Source organism: Eurosta solidaginis, chromosome 4 (genome assembly GCF_040869045.1).
Source record: "Eurosta solidaginis isolate ZX-2024a chromosome 4, ASM4086904v1, whole genome shotgun sequence".
Taxonomy (NCBI): Eukaryota; Metazoa; Arthropoda; class Insecta; order Diptera; family Tephritidae; genus Eurosta; species Eurosta solidaginis.
Window position 1 is genome coordinate 147,748,353 of NC_090322.1, and position 12,823 is coordinate 147,761,175.

Genomic DNA, 12,823 nt, shown 5'->3' on the forward strand with positions numbered 1-12,823 from the left:
CGCCATGCACAGTAATTCTCGTAGAACACCTTTCCGCGTAGGCGGCCTTCGGCCGCGCTTATTTAAAATAACCCTGGGCTACGCCATGCCAAGTCCGGGTGTGTGGTATAACCGTGGCTACCGCCACGGTGATGTCCTTCCGCATATTACCTTATAACTCTCATGTTTATTGTTATGTTAGCCGATCCAACACCGGCTGCGCCATGCACAGTAATTCTGCGTAGAACACCTTTCCGCGTAGGCGGCCTTCGGCCGCGCTTATTTAAAATAACCCTGGGCTACGCCATGCCAAGTCCGGGTGCGTGGTATAACCGTGGCTACCGCCACGGTGATGTCCTTCCGCATATTACCTTATAACTCTTATGTTCATTGTTATGTTATCCGATCCAACACCGGCTGCGCCATGCACAGTAATTCTGCGTAGAACACCTTTCCGCGTAGGCGGCCTTTGGCCGCGCTTATTTAAAATAACCCTGGGCTACGCCATGCCAAGTCCGGGTGTGTGGTATAACCGTGGCTACCGCCACGGTGATGTCCTTCCGCATATTACCTTATAACTCTTATGTTTATTGTTATGTTAGCCGATCCAACACCGGCTGCGCCATGCACAGAATTCTGCGTAGAACACCTTTCCGCGTAGGCGGCCTTCGGCCGCGCTTATTTAAAATAACCCTGGGCTACGCCATGCCAAGTCCGGGTGCGTGGTATAACCGTGGCTACCGCCACGGTGATGTCCTTTCGCATAGTAGTAAAAATATATATTTTCCTTTTTCTTTATTAACTGAAAGGTGGCACGTTAATATTTATATTTGTTTTTTCTTTGTTGATGTGGCAGCACAGCTTTGTAATGTCATCGATAAAATATATACATACATAAATGTGAATGTTGCTACAAAAGCGCGATTTATTTAATAAAAACATTTAAATTAAGTAAAAACAATGCAAGAATTATATGTGAAATATACTAAAATGAAATTTAAGTATATCGTTGCCAATTTATATAGGTATTTATGAGCATAAAAGTTTTGAAAGATGTGTAAATTGTAAGTGAGAGTGCTATAGAAATTTGCTAAATTTGCAAACTTTAACATCAAATAACTCGTAAACTATAAGTCTGCGCACTTTAAGTTATATATATTTGTGATCGGGAAAACTCCCTCTTTCATTTGATACCAAGTTTAACCCCGAACTCGGGGGGTGCTAAACTAAATCGCTGCCAAAACAAGTATTTTTATCTTTTTTACCCATAATTTTTTAACGCATTCCTACAGTTGCAGGTCAAACTAAAGTTTACCGAAATTTTTGGCCCGTTTTTCGTTTAAGCTGGCACATTTTTTTTTTCTGGCACCCGCTTCAGCTGGCGCGAGGGATTTATCTGTGATTGTTGCCAGCACAAATTTGAGATAAATCCCTCGTGAGAGCGTAAACAAATCACATATATTATTTCTAATTGCTGCTTTTATGTACGGGTCCCTTTTTCGCTCTTATTTGGAATCCAAATCTATAAATAAAGTTTTGGTTGTAAAGGGGAGATTGGTGCTATTGGTGAGCTTTGGGCAATTTTGGTCGTAGTGCTTTTGTTTAGCTATATTTTATTAAAATAATTTGTTAAAAATAAACGATTGTGAGCACACAAAGAAATCTATTTGTACTATGGCACTATTGTGAATATTTACACTGCATTACCGGCAGTGTTTCATATCAAGTCATCTTTCGTAAAGGCAATGAAAAAGATGGCAACGAAAAGAAAAGATGAGAAACCAAAACCGATACCGAAACCGAACGGTGTGTTGTCGATTTGTTATCGAAGTGTTTACGGTTATCGGATTGTTATCGACAGATGCAAGTGTAAACGTGAAGCGTGGAAGTGTTGGGTGGAAATTAAAGGAAGGTCAAGGAAAAAAGGGGAAGCGGAAGGGAAAGATGAGAAACCAAAACTGAAACCGTATCAGGAACCATAGGCGGACGGCGTGTTATCGATTTGCTATCGAAATTTGAACGGTTATCTGATTGCGATCGATGGGTTGTGAGCGTGCTATCCATTTATTTTCAACGAGTAGTCGGTTTATTGCCTACTTGTTATCGGTTTGTTATCGACGAGGTATATATGTATGTATATACGAGCTAACGATTTGTTATCAAAGTTTTATAAATCTTCTATCGATAAGAAACAAATGTTATCGATGAGCTATCTGTTTTTATTCATAGGTTAATGATTTTTTATTGATTAGTTTTTGGTTCTTAATTGATTATTTGTTATCGAAAAGATATGGATTTGCTATCTAAGTGTTACCGGTGTGCTATAGATTTATTATCAGCTTATAATCGGTGCGTTATGGAGTTGTTATCGAGCAGTAATCGTTTTTTTATCGAAGTTTTATAGGTCTTTTATCACAGTTAATTGCGTTTTTAATTCAACAGATATCGATAAGGCTGCAAACAAGATTCCCAACTGATACCTCAAGAGTCCGTACAACATTCTGAAAAGAACCTATTCGAAATAACCCCGAAACTATACAGAGTGTAAATATATACACTCTTATATACATAATCCCGAAATTGTACTGGAAACAATAGAAAAAGTTCAGAGATAAGCTGGAGTTATTGGTGACGTTTGTCGTATCGCTGTAGTCGTATCCCTAACGTAATCAGCTGTTTATCGTTACGACGGTAAACCAAAAACCAATTGGTTGGCTACGATACGGTTACGACCTTAGCGGCACCAATAATCGATTGCACTGATTCTCATAAGTTTGGTCGAATCAGCTGTTAAAAGGTTACCGATAAGGTTACCGATAAAGCACCAATGTCTCCAGCTATAGCCACGTTATGAAACTCAAATAATCTAGAAGTACATACATATATGTATAGTACGTCTCAGGTTCAACTGTAAACTTCCGAGAAGTATTTTTTGTCAAATCAAAAGGTGAATTACTTGTACTTGTTCGATTTACTAAAACCTCTCAAACGTTAAGCCGGAATTGAGAGTACTAGAGGTGGCCCAGGGGTTGAAATTCAATCTTTCCTTTCATCTATTCTTTTCTTTCCTTCCTTTGCTTTGCTTTCCTTTCCTTCACTTTCCTTGCATTGCCTTTACTCCATTTTATTTCATTTCTTTTCGCTCCCTTTCCTTACCTTTATTTGGTTTTGTTTTATTTCATTTTCTTAACTAGCAAAGTAGTACACATAATTGTTACAACCCACCAGGGCGAATTCAGTACCAGGTGTTCTTATCCCAACAGCTGATTGCTTCTTCTTGATAATTTTCCATACAAAGGCTTATACAACAATATGTCAGTTAATCGAAATCAATGAAAATTTTCTTTTGACTTGACATTCTTCTTCGCGGCGAATTGGTTGAATTTGCTTTGCAACCAACAAAGCAAATAAGTACTCCAACTTGAATATTCTCGTTTGTTTTTGTAAACACTTTGAATATCAGCAAAGAAAATTACACATTTACTCATACTTCTTGGCTTTCACACTATACGTCCTACACAACCATTACGAACACACCATAGTTGAACTATATGGTGGCTCATCTTTACAGCAACAACATTCCTTTGCTCAGATTCGAAATCTGCGTGTTGGTGTTAGGCGAATTGAACGGAGAGAAAACATAAAACCTTGCCATTCTTGTGTGTTGTAAGAAAATATTGTCAATGTGTTGGTTTCATTTTGCGTTTGCCATCTCCTTTTGAAATCAGCTGATGAGATGAGCCAACCATATAGTTGAGCCTTGGTACACACTCTTCATTCAGTTTCTACCAAGATCAAATCTTAGTTCGTTTGTGTGCGGTCAGCTGGTTTTCTAAACGCCATAACATCAAACACACGTTCCATGCGTAGTATAAGCGTAAACATTCTCATATTTTAAAAACGTATTTGATGTTTGTAATGGTGTAATTTTTAAATTAATATTTAAGCTATACATATAACTTTGTTGAATTTTTTATGTCCTGCACTGCTCCTTGAGAAGTCCTATCGATAGATATTATATAATTTTTTTGATTTTTTATTGATTAGTTTTTGGTTCTTAATTGATTATTTGTTATCGAAAAGATATGGATTTGCTATCTAAGTGTTACCGGTGTGCTATAGATTTATTATCAGCTTATAATCGGTGCGTTATGGAGTTGTTATCGAGCAGTAATCGTTTTTTTATCGAAGTTTTATAGGTCTTTTATCACAGTTCATTGCGTTTTTAATTCAACAGATATCGATAAGGCTGCAAACAAGATTCCCAACTGATACCTCAAGAGTCCGTACAACATTCTGAAAAGAACCTATTCGAAATAACCCCGAAACTATACAGAGTGTAAATATATACATAATCCCGAAATTGTACTGGAAACAATAGAAAAAGTTCAGAGATAAGCTAGAGTCATTGGTGACGTTTGTCGTATCGCTGTAGTCGTATCCCTAACGTAATCAGCTGTTTATCGTTACGACGGTAAACCAAAACCCAATTGGTTGGCTACGATACGGTTACGACCTTAGCGGCACCAATAATCGATTGCATTGATTCTCATAAGTTTGGTCGAATCAGCTGTTAAAAGGTTACCGATACGGTTACCGATAAAGCACCAATGTCTCCAGCTATAGCCACGTTATGAAACTCAAATAATCTAGAAGTACATACATATATGTATAGTACGTGTCAGGTTCAACTGTAAACTTCCGAGAAGTATTTTTTGTCAAATCAAAAGGTGAATTACTTGTACTTGTTCGATTTACTAAAACCTCTCAAACGTTAAGCCGGAATTGAGAGTACTAGAGGTGGCCCAGTGGTTGAAATTCAATCTTTCCTTTCATCTATTCTTTTCTTTCCTTCCTTTGCTTTGCTTTCCTTTCCTTCACTTTCCTTGCATTGCCTTTACTCCATTTTATTTCATTTCTTTTCGCTCCCTTTCCTTACCTTTATTTGGTTTTGTTTTATTTCATTTTCTTAACTAGCAAAGTAGTACACATAATTGTTACAACCCACCAGGGCGAATTCAGTACCAGGTGTTCTTATCCCAACAGCTGATTGCTTCTTCTTGAAAATTTTCCATACAAAGGCTTATACGACAATATGTCAGTTAATCGAAATCAATGAAAATTTTCTTTTGACTTGACATTCTTCTTCGCGGCGAATTGGTTGAATTTGCTTTGCAACCAACAAAGCAAATAAGTACTCCAACTTGAATATTCTCGTTTGTTTTTGTAAACACTTTGAATATCAGCAAAGAAAATTACACATTTACTCATACTTCTTGGCTTTCACACTATACATCCTACAAAACCATTACGCACACACCATAGTTGAACTATATCTCATCTTTACAGCAACAACATTCCTTTGCTCAGATTCGAAATCTGCGTGTTGGTGTTAGGCGAATTGAACGGAGAGAAAACATAAAGCCTTGCCATTCTTGTGTGTTGTAAGAAAATATTGTCAATGTGTTGGTTTCATTTTGCGTTTGCCATCTCCTTTTGAAATCAGCTGATGAGATGAGCCAACCATATAGTTGAGCCTTGGTACACACTCTTCATTCAGTTTCTACCAAGATCAAATCTTAGTTCGTTTGTGTGCGGTCTGCTGGTTTTCTAAACGGCATAACATCAAACACACGTTCCATGCGTAGTATAAGCGTAAACATTCTCATATTTTAAAAACGTGTTTGATGTTTGTAATGGTGTAATTTTTAAATTAATATTTAAGCTATACATATAACTTTGTTGAATTTTTTATGTCCTGCACTGCTCCTTGAGAAGTCCTATCGATAGATATTATATAATTCTTTTGTATCTTAAAATTATAGTTTGGCCGTAAAAAGGGGCGCAAAGTTTTCAACTTTTTATATATAGACTAGCTTATGCCCGTGGGTTTTACCCCACGTTTCTATAAAAATATGCAGGCTACGCGTAACTGGCCATGGGTAAAACATGAGTTGGTAAGATTGACTTCTGCTACAGCAAATGACTGTTGTTGTATGATATATTTATATTTGTAACAGGATTCCACTCGCGTAGGTGAGGTTGACAATTGAGTTGCAGAAGCTCTGATGCTATAAAGGTTTGTATTGCGCTCATCAATCCCTTGAATCGCAGCTAATTATCGTCCTTGAGCTTCATTGATAGGGATAGGAAATTTGAGGAATTTAAAATTTAAAAGACAAATCTATCGATATCAATGGAATCCTTGGTTTTAAATTTTTTTGTTTTCGAAATTTTCCGATAAAATGAATTACTTCAATATCATTCGTAAGAGTTTTGTGATGAAAAGCTTTGTCCCACTACATAAGCGTGGAGAATCGAAATAACGAAGCATAAATATTATGATATTATGGGCCCTTTTTTAAGGATCAATCGATGAGGAGAAATTTCTGATGGCTCAAAAGAGCTAATAAACTCAACCGGATATGCACAGCTTGGGACTCTTCCATGACTGTGTTAATAGAGTGATAAGTTGTCTTGGTTCTAGTGATATTAACATCCTCATTTTAAGGTGCCTAAAATGCCTTTTCTCAAAGCCATTTGTAGTTTGTAAAGATAGATTTAATATTTGGAAGAAACATTAGCTGTTCAGGTTATGTCATAATTTCTCAAAAACTTGCAGGAAAAGGAATCAAATATGTTAGTAAAGAAAAAGGAATTTTGCCATAATTAATTTCAAGAATTTGTTTAGCAAAAGCTGCTGCTGAATTGTTTCCGCCAAATTAAATAAATAAATGTAAGGCGCGATAACCTCCGAAGAGATCTAAGGCCGAGCTTCTCTTCCAATTTGCGTCGTGCTCCTCTTGATTTTTCCCTACAAATTGGCCGGACGGGACCTACATGTTTTATGCCGACTCCGAACGGCATCTGCAAGGCAGATGAGTTTTCACTGAGAGCTTTTCATGGCAGAAATACAATCGGAGCGCTTGCCAGACACTGCCGAGGGGCGACCCCGCTTAGAAAAATTTTCTTCTAATTGAAAAATCTTATTTCTAAAATTTTTGATGTTGCTTTGCCCGGGAGTTGAACCCAGGGCATACGGTGTGATAGGCGGAGCACGCTACCATCACACCACGGTTTCCGCCAAATTGCCCTCTCATATTTCTAAAGAGCGTAAATTTTTGTACGTAAAGCCGTCTACAGACGAAAAAACACGCATTTACTTCAACTGCGGCTGTTCCAGCAAGTAACAGGAAAGCACCACCTTTGGGATGGTCATTACACCTTAAATTCTTAAAGGTTTGGCCTAAAACTTTCAGCGACTGTTTATGAGCAATGGTGCACACATCACACACCCTCACTTTGGTCTGACCGTTTGCTTATGTTGCACATCCGTGTATCAGATGTTTGCAGACAGTGGTCATTTAAATGCGGCGTGTACGTCCACCACACAAAGGGTATCCGCGGTATCTGATAAAGCAACTGCCATAGTTATTTCTCTTTTTGCTCCTACATCAATTAATATCAAATTAAAAAGAAATGTTTTTTTCCGGTTCCTCCCAGGCGTATCCAAAAATACCAACCCTAAAGATAACATAAAATAATACTAAAGGAATAACAGCCAAACCCAACTCTGCAATCAAACTTTACGTGTTGAAATAACCTAAGTTTTTTGGGGGGCCACGTCGCTTCTTACTCACCCCTTATTTTCTTAGTGGTGTTAGGGATTGACCCAATTTGACTCTTTACTGGATTTCAATGATCTTGCATTAATACTTCCAGAGTTATGCATACATTCCATTTGTATGGTAGGTGCCACCCCCTTTTTTATATTGAAATTATGTTCAGCCTATGACCATCTTTGAAAGGTTTCTAGTGGGTGATTCAAACATAGTTGTGATCGGCCGATCCATTTAGGACGCAACGCGATTTATACCTACATACAAACATTCATAATTTTAACTTTATATATATATAGACAGAATATGTGAATAGGCTGAAATTAACAAAAAATTTTAACGGCGAAAGATTACTAAACATCAAAAGGGAATAACAGCCAAACAACTCTGTAGTCAAACTTTAGCTGTTATAATAACCTAACAATTTTAAGAAAGTGACACGCCTCCTTTTCCCCAACTCCACATTTTACTGGAGGTGTTAGGACTTAACGTCATATAGCTCCTTACCAATTTTCACTATCCTACCATTACTACATCCAGAGGTATGCAGTATGATATATTCCATTTTTATGGGAGGTGCCACGCCCCATCCTCCCTCACCCCACCTTTTCTTGGTGGTGTCAGGGAGTGACCTCATATAACTCCTTACTGAATTTAAATCTTCTAGCATGAATACCTTCAGAGTAATGCATTATCAAAAATTCCATTTGTATGGCAGGTGCCACGCTCCTTTTATATATCGAAATTATTTTTAGCCTATGACCATCTCTGGAAGGTTTCTGGTAGGTTGTGCAAATTTTGTTGTGATCGGTCGATCCGTTTAGGACGCAACTCGATCTATACCTACATACATACATACATAATTTGAATTTTATATATATAGATGACGGAAAGTAGTGGATCCAAACAAGACTCAACTATATGGTTGGCTCATCTCTACAGCAACAACATATGTACCTTTGTTCAGACTGTCAAAATCTGCGTGTTGGTGTTAGGCGAATGGAATGGAGAGAAAACATAAAACTTTGCAATTCTTGTGTGTTGTGGGAAAATAATGCGCTAAATGCATTCACTAAAAAAATCACTTAAGTGATTTGAAACTATTTTTTTATAAAAAATTTACCACCACGGCAGAAAATAATTGTCAATGTGTTGGTTACATTTTGGGCTTCGCATCTCCTTTTGACAATTCCTATACTAGTGAAATGAAAAAAAAAAATAATAAAATAAATAAAATAGAATGAGCTGATGAGATGAACCAACCATATAATTGACCAATGGGTCAAAGTCAATTCAAGTGTTACCAAATGTAAACATATAGGGTTGCATAAAAATGTTGCACAGAAATTGTTTCAAACGTCGCTTTCCATCCAATTGTGTTGTATGCGTTGTACAACCTTTTTACACTAAATTTTCAGAATAAAAAAAAAATTGATTGAAAAGTTGATGAATGAAAAGGTTTTTGCTTAGAGTTAAATAGACAATTTTCGCAATGTTATTGAAAATAACTCGTAATTTCTTGTACAACTAAAGTCTTCCAAATTCTTACCATATTAAAGTGGAGATTCTGTAATCTAGAAATAAAGTTAGGTACACAACTGTTGAATTTTGGTAAAGGGTGATAAACAAATTGATATTCTATCTTTCGAATTTCAATTCCTTTTGATTCCATCCAAGGCGAATTCCGTACCAGGTAGTGTTATCCCATCAACTGATTGCTTCTTCTTGATAATTTCAAAGGAATGCCTTGGCACAGCAAAATGTCAGTTAACTTGACATTCTGCTGCACTTCGAATTGGGTTGAATTCGCTTTACTATGACCTTGTATAAATTCGCCTTGAATTCATTCTTTTCTGCACTGTGTTTATATTTTCAATATTTTTCAAAATTATCTTGACAAAACCACAAATTCAATTTTTTGGTTAAATTAATAAACATTTTCTCCTTCCGTTTCATTGCAGTTCCAGCATCAAGAATTTGTAATAATAACGACAAAGCTTATTTGTGGTACATGTTGCGAAGTCGGTCGCTGTAGCTGTTGTTTTGACACGAGAGCAGCATCAAAAACAAAAACGTACCGATTTCTCATTGTCGTATAATTTTTGGCAGAAGCGGCAGCGAAGTTGAGCATAGAGCGCAAATATATACACCAAACGATTCCGTAGTGAGAAATAACACGACGAGTAGCGAGGCGTGTGCGCGTTGGCACCCAACCTCATTGTACCTGCTCACTCACACGCCCCACAAAATATATCAACAAAAACAAAATCAACGCTTATCACTGCATCGAAAAAAAGCGCTTAGTTGTGCACGCGTCCTTGACATTCGAAAAATAGGAGAAGAAGAAGAGTAAGAAGTATAAACAAAAGCAGCAGAGAGTAAAGAAAGCTGAAACAAATCACGAAAGATGTCATCACCTAGCGCTGGCAAACGTCGTATGGACAATGACGTCATTAAACTCATTGAATCTAAACATGAAGTCACCATATTGGGTGGACTTAATGAATTCCATGTCAAATTCTTCGGACCACATGGGACACCGTACGAGGGTGGGGTATGGAAAGTGCGTGTCTACCTGCCCGACAATTATCCATTCAAATCGCCAAGTATAGGATTTGTCAATAAGATTTATCATCCAAATATCGATGAATCATCGGGCACAGTTTGTTTGGATGTAATCAATCAAGCTTGGACAGCATTATATGATCTCTCAAATATATTCGAATCATTTTTACCACAATTATTGACATATCCAAATCCGGTTGATCCGCTGAATCGTGATGCAGCGGCGTTATATTTACACGAACCGGAGGAATATCATCGAAAAGTGGCTGATTATGTACAACGTTATGCTACCGAAGAGGCGTTGCGTGCGGCGCAACAAGAACGCGAGAGTAGCGATAGTGAATCGAGCATGTCGGATTATAGTGAAGATGAGGCCAGAGATATGGAATTATAATATCGGTTTATGTTAAGCTAATTATATAATTTTGAATTAATAACTTTAAATTTTAAATATAACTAAAAAACAAAAAAAAAAAAAAAAATACAAATACAAACATACATGCATATATACTAATGACGGTCACACTCACTCGCACACACATACACACACACTCATACATGTATTCTAATTATAACGTAGTATTAAATATGCATACTTAGAATGTACTACATACATACACACGATCCTACCTAATAATAAAGCAGAGCAAGATGAAGATAAAAAGCAAAAAATTAATACAAAATTACATAAAGCAAAAATATTTTATAAAAAGCTAAATGGATTAGTTATAAAATTTTACAATTAAATTCTAAATTCCTTAACCCTTACGCGCATACTGGGACGATGTGTCTCAATTTCATACAAAATATTTTTATTTATGAAAACTATTATCTGAATTGCCCAGTACAAATTATTTGTGTCATTAATCCCCTAAACTTTATTCGCTCTGTTATGCCTAAATTAAGCTAATAAATAATACCAAAATAAAATGTTCATCTATTAAGTTATTATTGTTCAACATGTATTTGGCAAAATATGTCATATGTTAATGAAAGGACTTCCTGATTTTAAAAGTATTCAGAACATATTTCATATCAACTATTATTTTCGCATTTTACAAATAGATGTAAAAAAAAAAAAACGATTTCGTGGAGACAAAACTCCGACACGAAATTGTTAAAGCAAAAAAAGTTCGTTCAAAAAGACATGTTTATCCCTCGTGTGCTCGACTAGAGACCTCCGTGCCGCGCGAAAAGGCCATAGTGTATAATTTAAGGGCCAATTGAACTTCCTTAACCATAACGCCATAGTCGTAACCATATTTTTACTTATCCATTTATGGTTATGGCGTTAGCGTTATGGTATGGCACCATTAATCGGTTAAATTGATTTCCATAAGGTTGATTTGATCAGCTGTTTTATCTGGTTATGGATAAGTCACCATTAATTGGCCTTTTAAGGCATATAAGTCAAAACAGCCATAGTCAGCTGTTTCCCCGCTGCGTTTCTTTCCATCACTTGTTGATGTTAGGTGTAGTGCTTGTCAAAACATCGCAAAATTTCATATTAAAGTACTTGTGAAAGTGTTTGACAGATGACATAACAAGTGGTCTGCGTTAACACGAATCAAGTCAAGTTTTAAAGTCACACTTTTAGCACACAATCAATATGTATATTAAAAAAAATGTTCCAGGGAGCTTTTCAACCATTGCTCGTGTATAAAGTTTTCAGGGGCTTTATTTTGTAAATGGCATTGTTTTTGAATTTGAAAAAATTTGTATGTTATGTGACAGTTTCGCATTGCCTTCGCGTCGAAAAACAGTGATCGAATCGCAACCGAAAAGTTCGGATCGACAACGATCGTATAAGTTAAATGGGTAAAAAGCAGTTTTTACATGACGACTGGGTCCGTTCTCGATGTTTGGCTATTCGATCACATAGTAAACCCCCAGGTACAGTAGGGTTAAAGCAAAATTTGAACTTCATTTGATTATGCAAATGTATGCAGAGATGTGTTGCAACGAGAATAACAATATCCTACTCTAACTAAGCTCAGTTTTTTACCTACATACATATATGAATGTACCATCGTAATGTATTTTTTGCAAACTAATATAAGACAAAAAATTGTATTATGCTTTGATTTCATTTGAAATAACAATCTCAATTGCCTAAAAACTGTTCGTACTAAGCTTTACTGATCTAAGACCACGTTTACGCATGCAATTATCTACAATATATTCACAATAGTTAATCTTCGCGTTCACATAAATATGTATATCCCATCCCTAGGAACTATACTATTTGCTGTCAAATGATGTTCACGTTTCTCTTTTATTTCGTTCTTCCAGTTAGAGACGACATCCTAGAGGTGGCATGAAAAAAAATCGGCATCTCTAAAATTTCTTCATAATTACCGAATATCCGGGAAAAATTTACATGAGAAAGTTACTTAATTTACGATTAGAAGTTAAGTACGAAAATGGATACGAATAAAACTAAATTATTCCTCTTTTATCCCGACATCTCTCTATTATATATAGCAACTTCAGTAGATTTATTTATTTAAAAAAATCTTAAGAAACAAAGTAAACAGTAAATCCTTTTAGGAACAATTTACTAATCAAGAACTGATTCGATTTCCAATTGAATATTTACAGTTATGATATGTTAATCGTTTTTAGTTGTTATTTATTTAAAATTTATTTAAAAAATTATA

The 12,823-nt window shown here is 36.2% G+C and overlaps 1 protein-coding gene across 5 annotated transcripts in view; it reads left to right on the forward strand.

Annotated features, from left to right (window-relative positions):
* UbcE2H (ubiquitin conjugating enzyme E2H) overlaps positions 1-12,621 on the forward strand; it is a 42,715-nt gene extending 30,094 nt beyond the window's left edge. For all 5 annotated transcript variants that reach the window (XM_067783322.1, XM_067783323.1, XM_067783326.1 and 2 more), the window contains exon 2: positions 9,560-12,621. In XM_067783322.1, coding sequence (XP_067639423.1) covers positions 10,006-10,557 — 552 coding nt within the window. In that variant the 5' untranslated portion in view covers positions 9,560-10,005 and the 3' untranslated portion in view covers positions 10,558-12,621. The remainder of the gene's footprint in view (positions 1-9,559) is intronic.
* The last annotated feature ends 202 nt before the right edge of the window (positions 12,622-12,823 follow it).